Source organism: Heterodontus francisci, chromosome 1 (assembly GCF_036365525.1).
Source record: "Heterodontus francisci isolate sHetFra1 chromosome 1, sHetFra1.hap1, whole genome shotgun sequence".
Lineage (NCBI taxonomy): Eukaryota > Metazoa > Chordata > Chondrichthyes > Heterodontiformes > Heterodontidae > Heterodontus > Heterodontus francisci.
In genome coordinates, this window is record NC_090371.1 from 25,023,311 (window position 1) to 25,040,878 (window position 17,568).

General features: G+C 41.4%; 1 protein-coding gene across 3 annotated transcripts in view; it reads left to right on the forward strand.

Moving 5' to 3' along the window:
- atrn (attractin) overlaps positions 1-17,568 on the forward strand; it is a 481,933-nt gene that overhangs the window by 203,447 nt on the left and 260,918 nt on the right. For all 3 annotated transcript variants that reach the window (XM_068028731.1, XM_068028732.1, XM_068028733.1), the window contains exons 16-17: positions 4,762-4,981; positions 13,757-13,942. In XM_068028731.1, coding sequence (XP_067884832.1) covers positions 4,762-4,981; positions 13,757-13,942 — 406 coding nt within the window. The remainder of the gene's footprint in view (positions 1-4,761; positions 4,982-13,756; positions 13,943-17,568) is intronic.

Here is a 17,568-nt window from a genome sequence, read left to right on the forward strand (position 1 = left end):
CATTACCAACCTCTCGAACAGAGTTCGAGATGGGTAATAAATGCCTGGCCTTGCCAGTGATGCCCACATCACATGAAAGAATAAATCAAAATTAAGACAGGTTTTGAAGCAATGAGAAATAAATTGATTGCATTAAAATGGGCTGAACTCTTAATGGGAAAACCTACAGACCATCAGTGGGAAGTATGTGCAGAATTAGTACATAACCTTCAAAAACTCAAATGTTGTAAGGCAACCATGGTCAACAAATGAAGTAAAAGACAATATCAAGCTAAAAGAAAAGCTTTATACAAATGCAATGAACATTTTAAATTCAGAAGATTGTAAAAAGCAAGACAAATAGCAAGGCAGTAATAAAGTGTAATAACAGGAAGTAACATTATAGACTTCCAGAAGGAATTTGATCTGGTTGCATACAGGAGATTCTCAAAAATTAAATGCATGCAATTGATGTAACCTTGTGACGTAGATTGGTATTTGGTAGGCTGATAGGAGACAGAGTAGGAGTAAAGGGAATATTCTCTGTTGCCAATGTGAGAAGCGGTGCTCCCCAGGTCTCACATTTTCACCAGAAATATTACTGACTTAGATTAAGGAATAGAGAGTTGTTGATCCAAGTTTGCAGATGACAATTCAGTTAGAAAGCATATAAGTTGTGTGGGTGGGAACTGGAATTTTAAGGCATATGGGCAAAGTTAGTGGACAAAACTATGGCAGACTAGGTTAATAGAATTTAGATATCTGTACGCACACGCCACTGCAATTTAGTGCACAGGTACAAAAACAATCGTAATGTAAGAATTAGGAGCAGGAGTAGACCATACAGCTCCGAGAGCCTGCTCCGCCATTCAGTATGCTCATGGCTGATCTTCTGCCTCAACTCCACTTTCCTGCCCGCTCCTTCACATCCCTTGATTTCCTGAGAAACTTAAAATCTGTCTGTCTATCTCAGCCTGAGATATACTCAACAATAGAGCATCCACAAACACGTGGGTTACAGAATCCAAAAGATTCACAACGCTGTAAGTGAAGAAGTTTCTCTTCATCTCAGTCCCAAATGATCGGCCTCTTATCCTGAGACTCTGCCCTCGTGTTTCAAATTCCCCAACCAGGGGAAGCAACCTCTGTGTCTACCTTGTTCAGTCCCTTCAGAATCTTGTATGTTTTCAATGAGATCATCTCTCATTCACTTAAACTCCAGAGAGTGTAGGACCAATTAACTTAGCCTCTTATCATAGGACAAACCTCTGATCACAGGAACCAATCTAGTAAACCTTCGCTATACCACCTTCAATGCAAGTATAACTTCCTTAATTTGGAGACCAGAAGTCTGCTTAATACTCCAGGTGTGGTCTCAACAAAGTCCTGTACAATTTGCGGACCTAATTGCTTGCTGTACCTGCATGATAACTTTCTGTGTTCCTTGTATGAGTACAAGTCTTTCTGAACATCAAGGAATTTCACACCTTTTAAAAAAAAATATTATTTTCTATGACAGCCCAAGTGAATAACTTCATGCTTCTCCACATTATTCTCCATCTGCCACCTTGTTGCCCATTCATTGAACCCATCAATAGCTCTTTGCAGCCTCTTTGTGTCTTCCTCACAGCTTAAATTCCTGCCCAGCCTTGTATGATCAGGAAACTTAGATACATGACTCTCTGTGTCTTCGCCTAAATCATTAATATAGATTTTAAGTAGCTGAGGCTTCAGCACTGATCCTTGCAGCACTCCACTAGTTACAGCCTGCCAACTTGAAAATGCCCCATCTACTGTCTGTTTCCTGTCCATTAACCAGTCCTCTATCCTTGCTAATTTATTGCCCTGAACTCCATGCACCCTTATCTTGCATCTTTTGTGTGGCACCTTATCGAATGCCTTTTGGAAATCCAAGTATACTACATCTGCTTCTTTCCCTTTATCTACCCTACTAGTTCAAATCCTCAATGAACTCTAATAAATTTGTCTAATATGATTTCCCTTTTGTAAAATGATATTGACTTTGTCCGACCATACTATGATTTTCCAAGTGCATTGTTTAGACTTCCTTCATAAGGAATTGCAGCTTTTTCCCGAAAACTCATGTCAGGCTAACTGGCCTGTAATTTCCTGTTTGCGCCTTCCGTCCTTTCAATTGGAGGCTAATGGAATGTTGACCTCTATCTCAAGTGGATTACAGTTAAAAAAAAAAGTGAGCAAATGATGCTACAGTTCTGGAGCTTTAGTCAGCTCCCATCTGCAATTTTGAGAATCGCACTTCAGAAAAGACATCTTGTCCTTGGATGGGATACTGCGCAGGTTGAGAGCAGGTTGCATAAACTTGGCTTGCATTTCCTTGTGGTTAACAGACTGAGGGGCGATCTATTCAGGGAATTTTTAGTCATAAAATTCTTTAAGCTAGATACAGAGGAACAGTTTCTTCAAGGGGAATTTCAGAACATGGCAGCATAGCTAAACCTTGGCCAGTTAGGAGTGAAATTGGGAGATTTTTTTCCCCACAGGATCGTGGAAATCCTCAACACACTTCCCCAAAAAATGTTGTGGATGCTGGGTCAGTTGAAATTTGGAAGACTGAGATCAATGGACTTCCATTATGAACATACGAATTAGGAGCAGGAATAGGCCATTCGGCCCCTTCATGCCTGCTTCGCCATTCAGTGAGATCATGGCTGATCTGATTATGGCCTCAACTTTCTCATCTTCTCTGCACTGCCTCTAACGCATTTATATCAAATATGGAGACCAAAACTGTACACAGTACTCCAGTTGTGGTCTCAACAATACCCTATACAATTGTAGCAAAACATCCTACTTTTATATTCCCTTAGAATAAACAACAGCATTCCATTTGCCTTCCTAATCACTTTCTGTATCTGCATACCAGCCTTTTGTGATTCATTTATCAAGATAGCCAGATTCCTCTGTACCTTGGATTCTGCAGTCTCTCTCCATTTAAATAATACTAAATAATAAAATACTAAATAATAATTAAACACAATTTGAAGCCATGGTGACTTTGAAATTATCTGAGTGCCAGTCTGCATTCTTGGGTACAAGGACATCCAGATCTCTCTCCATTCAAATAATATGCTGCTTCACTATTTTTCCTGCCCAAGTGGATAACTTTACATTTTCCCATATTATACTCCAATTGCCAAATCTTTGCCCACTCACTTAACCTATCTATATTCCTTTGCAGACTCCTTATGTCCTTCACAGCTTAATTTTCTGCCTATCTTTGTGTCATCAGCAAATATAGCAATCATATAAATTTGGTCCTTTCATCCAAGTCATTGATATAAATTGTAAATAGTTGAGGCCCCATCACTGATCCCTGTGCAATCCACTAGTTACAACTTGCCAACCTGAAAAAGACCCATTTATCCTGACTCTCTGCTTCCTGTTAGCCAACCAGTTCTTTGTTCATGCTAATATGTCAACCTCTGTGCCATGAGCTCTTATTTTGCTTCGTAACCTTTGATCTGGCACCTTGTCAAAAGCCTTCTGGAAATCCAAGTACACCACATCCACAGGTTCCCTTATATCCGCTTTGGCAAAGAACTCCAATAAATTAGTCAAACATGATTTCCCTTTCCTAGAACCATGTTAACTCTGCCTGATTACATTGAGATTTTCTAAGTGCCCCGCTATAAGCTCCTCAGTAACAGATTCCAACTTTTTCTCTTTGCCGAGTGTTAAACTAATGGGCCTGTAGTTTCCTGCTTTCTGTCTCCCTCCTTTCTTGAATAGAGGAGTTACATTTGCTATTTTCCCATCAGAGGGGACCTTGCCAGAATTGAGGGAATTTTGAAAAATTAAAATCAATGCATCTACTATCACAGCAGCCATTTCTTTTAAGACCATAGTATGAAGTTCATCAGGACCTGGGGACTTGTCAGCTTTTAATTCTAATAATTTTTTCAGTACCCTTTCGCTGGTGATTGGAACTGTTTTGAGTTCCTCCCTCCCTTTCACCTCCTGATTCACAGTTCTGTCTGGGATGTTAATTGTATCCTCTACAGTGATGACAGATGCAAAATATCTGTTCAGTTCATCTGCTATCTCCTTATTGTCCATTGCTAATTCCCCGGACACACACTAGTGGACCGGCGCTCACATTAGTTACTCTTTTCCTTTTTAAATACTTGTAGAAACTCTGACTCTCTTTTTATATTTCTAGCTGGATTTCTCTCGTACTCTAATTTCTGTCTCCTTATTAACCTTTCAGTCATTCTTTGCTGTTCTTCTAATTCTATCCAATTTTCTGACCTGCCACTCATCTTTGTAGAATTATATGCTTTTTCTTTTCATATGATACGATCTTTAACTTCCGTAGTTAGCATTCATAAAGAACCCTTCACTATCTCAGGATGTCCCAAAGCGCTTTGCAGCCAGTGTAATTATATTTGAAGTGTAGACACTATTGCTATGTTATTTAAGTGTAACAAGGGATAAGAAGAAAAGGCAGGTGAATGGTTTGAGGTACAGATCAGTCATGATGTAGTAGAATGCTGTAACTGGCTTGAGGGTACTGAATGACCTCGTCCTGTTGCTATGTTCCAGTATAAAGCCACAGAAAATGATCTGATTTGAAAAAAAAAACAGCAACTGGGTATTTTACAGGACTTCAGTCAGAACCTGAAAAAGTAAAGAAGGTTAATGCTACAAGAGTTTGCATGCAATTCTGGCAGATGTGCTGTCTTTTCTGTTTCTATTTTAGCAATATAAATATTAACACTGACACAATTGTTAAAATTACAGTACAAAGATACGATAACCCCATGGGTTGGATTACGGAAAATCAATGTTTCATATTGGTGCTGGGAAGACATGTCACCCTTCACAAACACATCACTGCAGTGGATGATGGAGGAGCCAAGTGATGCAGGATTCTGTGGTTATTTGGCAGAACCTAACTCTGCTGGTTTAAAAGCAGCTACCTGCATCAACCTAGTGAATGGAAGTGTGTGTGAAAGACCAGGTAAGTAAGTGCAATGAGTTTAAATTGTTTGCTCAATTTCCTTAGAGAGTGGTAATTTGTTACATTGGCTACTTAAGAACAAGAATAAAATTCATAAGTAGTGCAATAGTCAAGGATGAAGTTTAGACATCATTGTGTGTTGGTAGACTAATATGCTGCTTTGCTATTCTTCCTCCACCCATCCTTGAGCCACAACATGCCCGAGGTAGGTTACCTGAAATCATTCTTTGCAAAATTTATCACGAGGTCAACTGACTGTAACCTTTGTAAGAGGGCGTCTAGGTCCCCACAGGCGTCACTGTGTACTAGCAAATCAGCCAGTTAGACTACACAGTTGGGTTGGCCTGCCACTACCTGGTTCATCAGCATTTGGAAGGTGGCTGGGGCATTTCTTAATCCAAATGGCATCATCCGGCACTGGAATAAGCCGTCTGGGGTGACAAAAACCGAGATCTCTTTAGCTTGGGTGGTTCAGGGAACCTGCCAGTATCCTTTCAGCAAGTCTATTTTTGTTATATAGGTGGCGTTTCCTACTTGATCAAAGCAACCTTTCAGTGGGGAATTGGATAGGTGTCAGCTCTGGCCACTGCATTAACCTTTGTGTAATCAATGCAGAGCCTTGTTGAACCATCGGGCTTGGAGACAAACACAAATGGGGAACTCTAGCTGCTCTGGCTGGGCTCAATAAGCTTGTGTTCCAACATGTACTGAATTTCCCCCCCGAACCTGGGTCACTTTCCTGGGATCGAGGCGATTGGAATTTTGTTTTATCGGGGCGTCTCTCCTGCATCCACATCATGTAGGGCTAGTGTTGTGCACCCTGGTTTGTCCCCTCTTTAAACATTGTGAGCAGCCTTGTTCGGTCTCCTTCTGTTCTGTGTTTAAATAGGAGAGTTACCAGAGGTAACTGCGGGAATGGGAAGAGAAACCATTGATGGTGATTCTCTGACTTCAATTAGATAGATCAGAATGGAAGCAACTGAGTGCATTCCCACCCAGCTGGGCAATGGTGAAAAGGCATTGGAAGAGGGTGGCGTGATCAACTCTGTCAATGGCTGCAAATGGGTCTACTGGTTCCCTTTTATCTACTTGCTAGTTACAACCTCCAAAATATCTAACAAATTTGTCAAACTGTAGTTTGTTTTATGTTTCCAAGCGCTCAAAAAAAAAGTTGCCATTTTAACTGACTTTTTTTCAAAAAAAACTTCAGTCAACTGACATTTTGGGAATGTTTCATTTTTGTAAAATAGTTGCTGCTGAATGTCAATATACGCCAGCATGTACTTGCTGAAAATGTCACAAAGCAATTTTGATGTCTGAAAGACAGTGAAATTGCAGGTCTGTACTCAGGTAGGTTTATGAAAAGGATATGATGGGAATGCCATTCAAAGTTTGAGTATGTGAGCACTTTCTCAAGTTATTTGAGAGAAGTGGGAGCTTAGCACAGAAACAGGAAATTATATGCTGGTCAGATTTACATGTGTCAGGCTTGTTTGAAGAATGAATTAATATATGCAAGCTTTAAGTTTTCAAATACAAAGTTACCGTGTGCAATATAAATTTTCTTTTCACTGTTGAGTTTGATGTGTCCAGGGTTCTGGTATAGGAATTCCAGTGGGAATGTGAGGAAATGGCAATGCAGTTGAAAGCTGATGAGGGCTCAGTATGGGAAGCACCTTTTGCATGTTGTTTGATTGTGTTACGACCAGGTGAGAAGGGGTCTAGGGGTTCCCTGTCAACCTTTGCCTGGTTTAACCGTAACAGGGTTTAATTTTAAAAACACCATGTTTTAGTTTCCCCCCGCCCCCCCCCCCCCCCCCCCAAGTGAATCTTTGTTCACCGCTTTCCAATTGTAAGGCAAAGAAATCAATTCAGACAGGTTTCCTTAGATTTAAACAAGAAAGGTGGAATTTTATTAATCTTAAACTCGAATCCGGTTAATGACTACGAGTATGCGGCGTGACCACGCTAGCATGCATACACGATAAAGACACACGCAGATAGAGACAGAAAAAGTAGAAAAGAATAGAGGGGAAAAGTTTGAGTCAATATTGGGATTAGAATTATAATCCTTTGAGTTCAATGTGAAGTTTTTGGTTGTCGGTAAATCCTGCAATTCGTGGGGGCCCAGTGCACGCTTCAACTTGTTTCGATGTTGGAGTCTTTTCTCACTTGAGGTTTACGTGTCTTCCTTGAGTCCGGTGGCTTGGGAGAAAGCGAGGGACAGACAACCAGGAGAGAGGCTTCCTTGTTCCAGCTTCAGTTGCAAACTGCCGTCGTCTTCAAACTGTCCTGTGGCTAGTTCAAAAAAGCCTGGACCGGCTGGTTAGTCATGTGACCAGTCCTGTCTTTGTGGATTGTATCATCTCTACCGTCCCTGGAATGCTCTTCCTTTCACCTTCAATGTCTGGTGATCAAAATCCATTTGGGTCAATTGGACCACGGAGTAGTCCTTTGTCTGCACAAGCACCGACTCTTAGTATGCAAATGTCCTCCTGCCAAAGGTCTGGTGATCTCTGTAACAAGTCATTTCTTCACTCCAGCAACAGTTTAAAATTAATGTTCATATGGTGAAATTAATATGCCTCGTTCTTGGCAGGTTGGGGTCTGCATGACAATTGTCATTAAATGCAATCAAAAGGCATTGTTTACTGCTGAACCTATAAGATATTTCATCTTGTTTATAAAAAAAAAACTTAGGTCAAAACCTGAACAGCTGGGATAATGCAAGTAATAGCATTGAGGGTCAAGCTGAGCTTGGAATGTCTTAACAGAATGAAGGCTTGGGTTAAAAATGAACTTAATTGTGGAAGAAGGCAGTGATAGATGCTGTTGGACAATTTATGTACTTTAAAAGCCCGTCAGATCTTGTCACTGTGATCCGAGATAATGTTCTTATTTCCTTGTGTCACATCTACCACGCTTCCAAAATTAAAGCAAGCTAGTCTGAGATGACTAATGTTGCCAGGAGATACTGATTTACTTGAGTCTCCTTTCCAGTTCAAGTTGATCCTGGATCATCTTTTTTGGGCCTCAAATGGAAGAAGTGGATGTCATCGAGTCATTTATGGCACAGAAGGAGGCTTTTTGGCTCATTGAGTGCATGCCAACTCTCCACCGAACTATGCTGTTAGTCCCACTCCTCAGCGCGATCCCTGTAGCCCAGCAAGTCTGTTTGTCAGCTGGCCATCCAACATCCTCTTGAAATCATTGATCGTCTCCATTTCCACCACCCTTATGGGCAGCAAGTTCCAGGTCATTATCACCTGCTGCATAAAAAAAGTGTTTTCTCTTATTCCTTCTACATCTTTTGCCCAAAACATTCAATCTGTGTCCCTAGTTCTTTTACCATTAGTTAATGGGAACAGCTTTTCCTTGTCTAACTTATCTAAGCCTGTCATAATCTTGTACACTTGTATTAAATCTCCCCTCAATCTACTTTGTTCTCAGGTGAACAAACCCAGCTTTTCCAACCTAACATTATAACTTAAGTTCCCCCCATCCCCAGAACAATTCTGGTAAATCTCCTCCGTATCCTCTCAAGAACCCTCACATCCATCCTGGTGTGGTGACCAGAACTGAACACAGAACTCCAGTTGGAGCCTAGCCAGAGCTTTGTAGAGTAAATAAAAACAGAAAATGCTGGGAATTATCAGTAAGTCTGGTAGCATCTGTAGCGAGAGGTCACAGACGTGAAACATTAACGCTGCTTCTCTTTCCACAGATGCTGCCAGACCTGCTAAGCATTTACAGCATTTTCTGTTTTTATTTCAGATTTCTGGCATCCGCAGTATTTTGCTTTTCTTTCAGAGCTTCAAAGAGGTTTAGAGGTTATGAATAACTTCCCTGATTTTATACTCAATACCTCTATTTGTGAGGCCCAAGATCCCATATGCTTTGCTAACCAGTCTGTCACATGTTCTGCCACCTTCAAACATTGTTGCCTATGCATCCCGCCGGTCCCTCTGTTAATGCAGACTCTTTAGAACTGTGCCATTAAGTATATATTGTCTCTCCCTATTCCTTCTGCCAAAATGCATCACCTCAGCCTTGTCAGTATTAAATGCCATCTTCCACTTGTCTGCCCATTCTGCTAGCCTATCTATGTCCTGTTCCAGGCAGTTCGTCTCATTCTCACTGTTTGTCACATTTCCTAGGACTCCGGGGGAACACCACTGTCTACCATCCTCCAGTCTGAAAAGCAACCATTTACTACAACTCGCTGTTTTCTGTCCTTAAGCCAACTTTTTTATCCAGTTGGACACTGACCCTCCTATTCCATGAGCCTCAATTTTGTTAACCAGTCTTTGATGTGGTACCTTATCAAATGCTTTCTTAAAATCCATATAAACAACATCCACCATGTTCCCTTCATCAACCTTTCTGTTACTCATCAAAAAATTAAATTAGATTTGTCCAGCATGATCTTTTTACAAATCCATGCTGATTAGCTGTAATTAACTCGAACCTCTCTAATAGCCCATTGATATTTTCCCTGATTATTGTTTCTAAAACCTTATCCACCACAAATGTTAAACTTAACTGGCCTGTAGTTGTTAGGACTGTCCTTGCACCCTTTCTTAAATAAGGGTGTCACATTTGCCACTTTCCAATCCTCTGACACCTCCTCCGTAGCCAGGGAAGATTGGAAGACTGTGGCAAGCCCATCCGCTATTTCCATCCCCACTTGCCTCAGCAACCTGGGATACGAGTCACCTGGACCAGGTGACTTATCTATCTAAACATAGCCAGCCTTTCTAGTACCCCTCCCTAATTTTCTGAATTACTCATCTAAACTTCATGATATGATCACTCTTACCCAAGTGATCTCCAACAGACACTTGGTCCACCTCATTTCCCAGCACCAGATCTAGCAATGCCTCTTTTCTAGTTGGGCTGAAAACAAACTGATCAAGGAAGTTCTCATGAACACATTTTAGGAATTCCTCCCCCTTCCTTCCCCTTTACTCTAAAATTATCCCAATTGATATTTGGGTAATTCAAGTCCCCCCAATATCACCACTCTATAGTTCATGTCTCTGCTTTAAAGACGTCTGCAAACGCGACATGAATTCCTGTGACATTGATCACAAGTCGTGGGAGTCAGTTGCCAGCGTTCGCCAGAGCTGGCGGGCAGCCATAAAGACGGGGCTAAAATGTGGCGAGTCGAAGAGACTTAGTAGTTGGCAGGAAAAAAAGACAGAGGCGCAAGGGGAGAGCCAACTGTGCAACAGCCCCGACAAACATATTTCTCTGCAGCACCTGTGGAAGAGCCTGTCACTCCAGAATTGGCCTTTATAGCCACTCCAGGCGCTGCTTCACAAACCACTGACCACCTCCAGGCGCGTATCCATTGTCTCTCGAGATAAGGAGGCCAAAGAGAGAGAGAGAATATCACCACTCTATAGTTCTTGCACATCTCTGTGACTTCCCTGCAGATTTGCTCCTCCTATCTCTCTCTCGCTATTTGGAAGCCTGTAGGATACCCCTAGTCATGTGATCATATCCTTTTTGCCCCTCAACTCCAACCAAATCCATTCTGTCCTTGCCCCTTTAAGGACATCCTCCATTTCCAGTGCTGCAATTCCTTCCCTAATCAGATCTGCCACCCCACCTCCCTTTTTTCCTTCTCTCTGTTTTCGGAACACTTTATATTCTTGTATAGTAAGCACCCAGTCCTCGCCATTATTAAGCTACCTTTCCATTATTGCCACGATATCATAGTCCCACACTGCTATTTGTGCTTGTCGCTCACCGACCTTATTCACCACACTTTGTGCGTTTACACACACGCATTGTAATTCTGTCTTTGCATTCCTTGTAGTCCTTCTCAGTCCAGTCCCATTTAAAATGGAACTACTCCCTTTTCTAATACTGTCTAACATTCTCATCCTACCTAATACTTGGTTATTTCCTACCCTAGTGCTAGCTGTGTCTCGCAACTCTCTATGCACCTTGGCGTTCCTTTCTTGTATTATCTCCTGATTCCCACACCCCTGTCAAGTTAGTTTAAACCCTCCCCAGAAACACTGGCAAATCGCCCCACAAGAAAATTTGTCCCAGCTCTGTTCATCTGCAGCCTGTCCGGCTCCCAGCTTCTCCAGAATTGGTCCCAGTGCCCCAGGAATCTAAAACACTCCCTTCTGCACCATCTTTCTAGCCACACATTCATCTGCTCTTTCCTCCTATTTCTGTACTGACTTGTGTGTGGCACTGGAAGTAATCCAGAGATGACTATTTTTGAAGTCCTGCTTGCTAATTTCTTACCTCGCTCACTAAACTCTTTCTGCAGGACCATATCCCTCTCCTATCGATGTTGGTTGTACCAATCTGGACCACAACTGCTGGTTGTTCATCCTCCCCCTCAGCGTGCTCTGCAGCAATTCAAAGACATCCTTGACTCTGGCACCGAAGAAGCAACACACTATCCTGGATTCACGTCTGCGGTCACAGAAATGCCTATCTTTTCCCCTGACTATCAATTCTCCTGTCTTCATTCTACCCCCCCCCCACCCCCGCCATCCCTCCGTACAGCTGAGCCACCCATGGTGCCGTGGCTCTGGCTGCACTCATCAGATGAACCATCACTTTTCTCAGTATTCAGAACTGAATATCGGTTGGGGAGTAAGAAGGACTCGGGGGGGATCTCCAGCACTATCTGCCTGTTTCTTCTTGAATGTCTGATGGTCACCCACTCCCTCTCTGCCTGCATACTCTTAAGCTGCAGGGTGACCACATCTATAAACATGCTATCCACGAAACTCTCAACCTCATGGATGCACCTCAGTGATACCAGCTTATGCTCAAGTTCCGAAACCCAGAGCTCAAGCTTCTGCAACTGACAACACTTCCTACATGTCTGGTTATCCTGGACCCGAGAAGTGTCCTGGAGTTCCCACATAGCACAGGATGTGTTCTCCAGAGGTTGGCCATTGCTGTATTAGCTAATAAACCTTGGTACTACTACTAAACCTTGCTGCTACTATTACTAATAACCCTACCAATATTAATAATAACCTTACCAATAATAGCCTTAGTACAGATAATAAGCTTAACCAATCCTAATCTACCTCACCATACCAATACTAAAATGTTATCATCATCTTCTTTGGCCTCCTTATCTCGAGAGACAATGGGTAAGCGCCTGGAGGTGGTCAGTGGTGTGTGGAGCAGCGCCTGGAGTGGGTATAAAGGCCAATTCTAGAGTGACAGGCTCTTCCACAGGTCCTGCAGAAAAATTTGTTTGTCGGGGCTGTTACACAGTTGGCTCTCCCCTTGCGCTTTTGTCTTTTTTCCTGCCAACTGCTAAGTCTCTTCGACTCGCCACACTTCAGCCCCATCTTTATGGCTGCCCACCAGCTCTGGCGAATGCTGGCAATTGACTCCCACGACTTACGATCAATGTCACAGGACTTCTTGTCGCGTTTGCAGACGTCTTTAAAGTGGAGACATGGACGGCCGGTGGGTCTGATACCAGTGGTGAGCTCGCTGTACGATGTGTCTTTGGGGATCCTGCCATCTTCCATGCGGCTCACATGGGGAATCCATCTCAAGCGCCGCTGACTCAGTAGTGTGTATAAGCTGGGGATGTTGGCCGCCTTGAGGACTTCTGTGTTGGAGATACGGTCCTGCCACCTGATGCCAAGTATTCTCCGGAGGCAGCGAATTTGGAATGAATTGAGACGTCGCTCTTGGCTGACATACGTTGTCCAGGCCTCGCTGCCATAGAGCAAGGTACTGAGGACACCTCAGTATCATATTAAGTATTAATAACCTCACCAATAGTTATAAAGCTTACCAATATTCATATTAACAACTCGGAAATACTCTCAGCCAGTCTAAAAGATTTACTACTGTCAGTAAACATTACTACTGCTAATAAAGCCTTATAGTTGGTAAAATTACCTGAGTTTTGAAAGATAAATGAGAAAATTACTCACCAACAATTAACTACCCCCCCTGTTTTCCTGTGGCGTCACACTTTGATTTTTCTCAGAATGCAGTTGGTCTGCTCTGGAGCCACAGAGTGGACTGGATAGGATACGTTACATCCTTGCAGGTCTTGCTCCCTCCCGCCACTCTTTTAAACTCCTCGTTGGTTTTGCTCTCTTGCTCCTTCCTGACGCTCTTTTAAACTCATCCTCGTTTGTTCTGATAATTTGATTGGCCTGAATTACCCTCAGCTTGAAAATTTTCAGTTGAGTTCTGAGCTGCTGAAAGCTCAAAGCATTTGAAATCTCTACCAATTTTGATGCAGAGAATAATGGACATTTGGGAATTATTATCCAGGAATAGTCTGATCTCGCCAGATGACTTTCTGAATTGGAAAGATAAATCTTGTTTATAGTTGCCAACTGAATATAGAGATGAGTTTATGCCCTTAAAATAGCTCTAAACTTCAGTTTTAAAGCTAACTGATCTCTCGAGGCACTATTTATGATTGTGAATTGGCCTTTTCCAGTGCTTAGTTTGCTATCAGAAACATATTGGAATTTCAGCTGATAGAATGTTTGCTTACGTTTACTACCCTGTAAAACATTACAGTGCAATAAAGAGAAGATGGCAGACACTGTCTTGGGGGTTGGGAAGGAATAGGAAGAGTGTGAGTCTTGAGAAAAGAACATTTTTCAGCTTGCCTTGCTGCCAAAAGTTTTTAACAGTGGTATTGAGCTTTACTCTGGCCATCCTGCAGCTGGAGGAAGATTCATCAAGGTGAAAAGATGGCAGGAAATTAACATGTCACTGAAATCAAAGTGGTATCTCTTTAATTCATAGCAAACCATAGTGCGAAGCAGTGTCGCATGCCTTGTGCATTGAGGATTACGTGTGGTGAGTGTACCAGTGGTAACTCCGAGTGCATGTGGTGCAGCAACATGAAGCAGTGTGTGGATGCAAATGCATATGTGGCTTCCTTTCCATTTGGCCAGTGTATGGAGTGGTACACCAAGAACAGCTGTCAACGTGAGTAAAAATGATTTTTTTTTTCTGTCTTGTCATTATTTATGGTTCTTGCCACTTATTATGGTAAACTTTTGAGTTTGATGATTTTTAATTGCAGTCAAGTTGAAAATAATTGTTGTTCTAGGTGGGATTTTAAATCTTTATTAAAGCTCTCGCAACTGCCTGAAATGTAGTTGTCATTGCCATATTAAGGAATTTTATTTCTTTAAATTCTGTTTTCATGCATTAAATAAATTGATTGTGAAATTGAGCATTCTTATCTCTCTTAGCCCCCAACCCAGTTTTTATCTGTTCTCGTCAAGGAAGTTGCTCGCATGGAGGATGACACTCAGTGAGCTCTCATATTCCAACAGTACCTTGTGTAAGAGGGCATTCCTCATATTCTAACCATGAGAGCTCTGGCGGCCATGCTTGACTACCTGATGTCTATATGCACAAGGTTCCGACAGTCTCCTTGCGTCCTGAGCAAAAGCAGGAATCATTTTTCTTTCTTCTTTCATGCTTAGCTGAGAAATATCAGTTGTAATGATCTTATTGTGTGCAAGCTGTGATTATTAAACAAACTGCTGAGCAGGGAGTGAACCCGAAACCTTTCTGATGTGTATGGCCAATTTGTGCATTGCCTGTGCATTTGAACTATGCAGTTGAAAGGCTATTGGCACCCATTACTTAAGCTCTTCAATTGACCTGGATATGTACTTGGAAAACTGGCTGCATTATGCCTAACCCACTGAAATTGAAATCGCTCACTTTTAAATGCATGGCGTACTTTATTCAAGCACTTGTGATTTACCTTGACATTGTAATCAGGTAATTTCACCAGTGGCTACAAAATTGAATGCATACATAACAGAACAAAGGAAGTAACAGTTCCTTAAATTGTAATTCCAAAATATCTCGAGAGCTAACCTTCATAACTTCAAATAGTTTCCATTGTCTGGTGGGGAGATGCGCCTATTGTCCCTATGGTGTTGTGAATTCAGCATTGTGTGTTGCATATCCAGCAGATGAAAATGATTGATACATTTTCTTCACTACCAATTTTTCAGAAGGCTGAATTGCATGATTAAATTACAAGCATATTGAATATAGTGACATCCATTCTAGTTTCTTGACAATGAAACGAAATTTCAGAAAATAAAACTTGCTTATTACCACCCACCCTCCCCTGTGTACATGTACGTAAAAATGTATTAATTGTGTATACAAATATTAGAGAATCACTCATTTAGTAGCATGCTTAACTACTGAGTCAGAGGATTGTGGATTCAAGTCCCACTCCAGGAGTTAAGCAGCTAATCTAGGCTGACAATTCGTGTCCTGTTAATAGAGTGCTGCATTGCTGGAGGTGGTATTTTACTTATCCCAAGGTCCTGCCTGCATGTTCTTATGGTTCAGGTGGACATTGATGGCAACATTCCAAGAACTGGAAATTCTCTGTTCTTCCTTCACCCAGCACAAGCACAAATAGATTAACTGGAAGAGTCCAGAGCTTCACCACCTTATCTGTGAGAAAATATTTTGTGATTTCACAGCTATCTGGCCTAACTCTAATGTTAAGATTACGCTTCCTTACTCTGCATTCCCCTGAATCAAGCTGAATGTACAAAGTACAGAGGGCAAGTGAAAAGAAATGATGGCAAGAGACAGCTACCATTCTATTCCTCTACTAACATAAAAGAGGATCGAAACATTTTCTAGAGCATGTTGACAGGAAAAGGGTTGTCAGAGGAGAGGTGGGGTTGATTATGGACTAAAATGGAGATCTATTGGTGGAGGCAGACGGTGTGGCTGAGATGCGAAATGAGTAATAAAAACCCAATTAGCCCATCCCTCAACCTTATAAACTTGAACCTACGTAGCTTAATCATTGTTGGAGGGTGAATAGAATTGTATGCAGTGCTGCAGATTTTAGTTTGACGAGCTCATCTATAATCTACCACATTCATAGGCCGAATGTCCTCCTTCTGTGCTCTATCAGCCTGTGTTGGTTCTTCGCAAGAGCCTATCCAGTTAGTTCCTACAGCCTTGCAATATTTTCCTTTTGAGTATTTATGTAATTCTCTTTTTTGAAATGTACTATTAAATCTGCTTCCACAACGTTATCTGACGGTCATAAAGATCATAACCACAAGCTACATTTATTTAAACAAAACATTCTTCCCATCTGCCCTTTGGTTCTCATCAATTATATTAAATTTGCGTCCTCCGGTTACTGATCCTCTTGCCACCAATTATATCTCCTCCTAACCTCCTTTGCTGAAAGGGGAACAATCCCAGCTTCTCTAGTCTCTCCGCAAAACTGGAGTTCTTCATCCCTGGTATCTTTTTGGTAAATCTCTGCACTCACGCCAAGCCTTGTATGTAATCCCAATATGTCAATGATGCGACTTTTATTAATATACTTTGCATTTTACAAAGCAACAATTTTTACATTATCTTTCTCATTGGTTCATTTCTCTGCCCTAAAATGTTGTTCCTCAACATCATAGTTTTCAGTTTTTTATGCCAGAAATCATCCTATAAGTGGACCTTGCTTTCCTTGTGATCTGTAGGCACATCTTTCTGCCCTCTATCCAAATAACTGATAGGATGGCCCAAGAATCATAAGGAGAAACCTTGCTGTGTGCATTGGTTATTGGCGTGCATCATATCCCACTGTGTGAATTATTCTGTCTTATAAATCAATAGCTGTTTTAGCTGTTCAAGACATGGGCAACAAAAGAGCATCTAGTTGTATTTGCATGGATGAAATGAAGCATTCAGAGAGAGATTTTTCCACGCAACTTGCTTTTCATTAAAACAAGTCACTAACTAAAGAATTTAACTAACCTCTCAAACCTTATTTTGTTCGTCAGTCTCAAACTGAATTTTAATACACTCAGCATTAGCTTGTACCACTGTTCCATTAAAGATATGACTTCCCTGAAGCCTGCATTATAGTGATGGGTTTCAAAAGCTAAGGAATGTTAGGTGGCGCCCTGACAATATGCAACTTTGATTTGAACCATTTATCCCGTTTCAAGCTTCATTTCGGACAGTTGACCTTAACTAGACAGCATTGTCTGATCACTGAGAGTTTTAATTTAAGCTGATAATTATGTAATTTTATAATAGAAAATACCATGTGGTGGCAGATTAAATATTTAAATGATGAAATTATATTTCTGCATGTTACATACCACCAAAGTTAACAATGACCAATTATCACAATTATGCCTGCAATCAGAGATACAATAACGGAATTCTGGCTTCATAAAATTGGGTTTTTAATGCATCCTCAGAATAAGTGGCTTTGATGCTTCCCACTCCATCAATTTTATTCGAAGGTTGATGCACTGGGAGATTATATTAATTTTTTAAGTGTTTGGCAATGAGTGGAAACTTTTTTTTCTTGCTGCATGTTAATTTTTTGCTCAGGGTGAATGATATCACTGCTGAAATGTGACAATGTGGAACCCAGTGTCATCACCAAGCACCTCCAGGCAATGGTTAGATTGAAGTTATACAGCACTAATAACTCACTTCAGCTCCAAACACTAAGAGATATCTTGCATCATTTACATTTATCTCTCGCATATTGTGGCCATATCTGGTTTATGCCAGTTTAATGACGAACTAGTGGC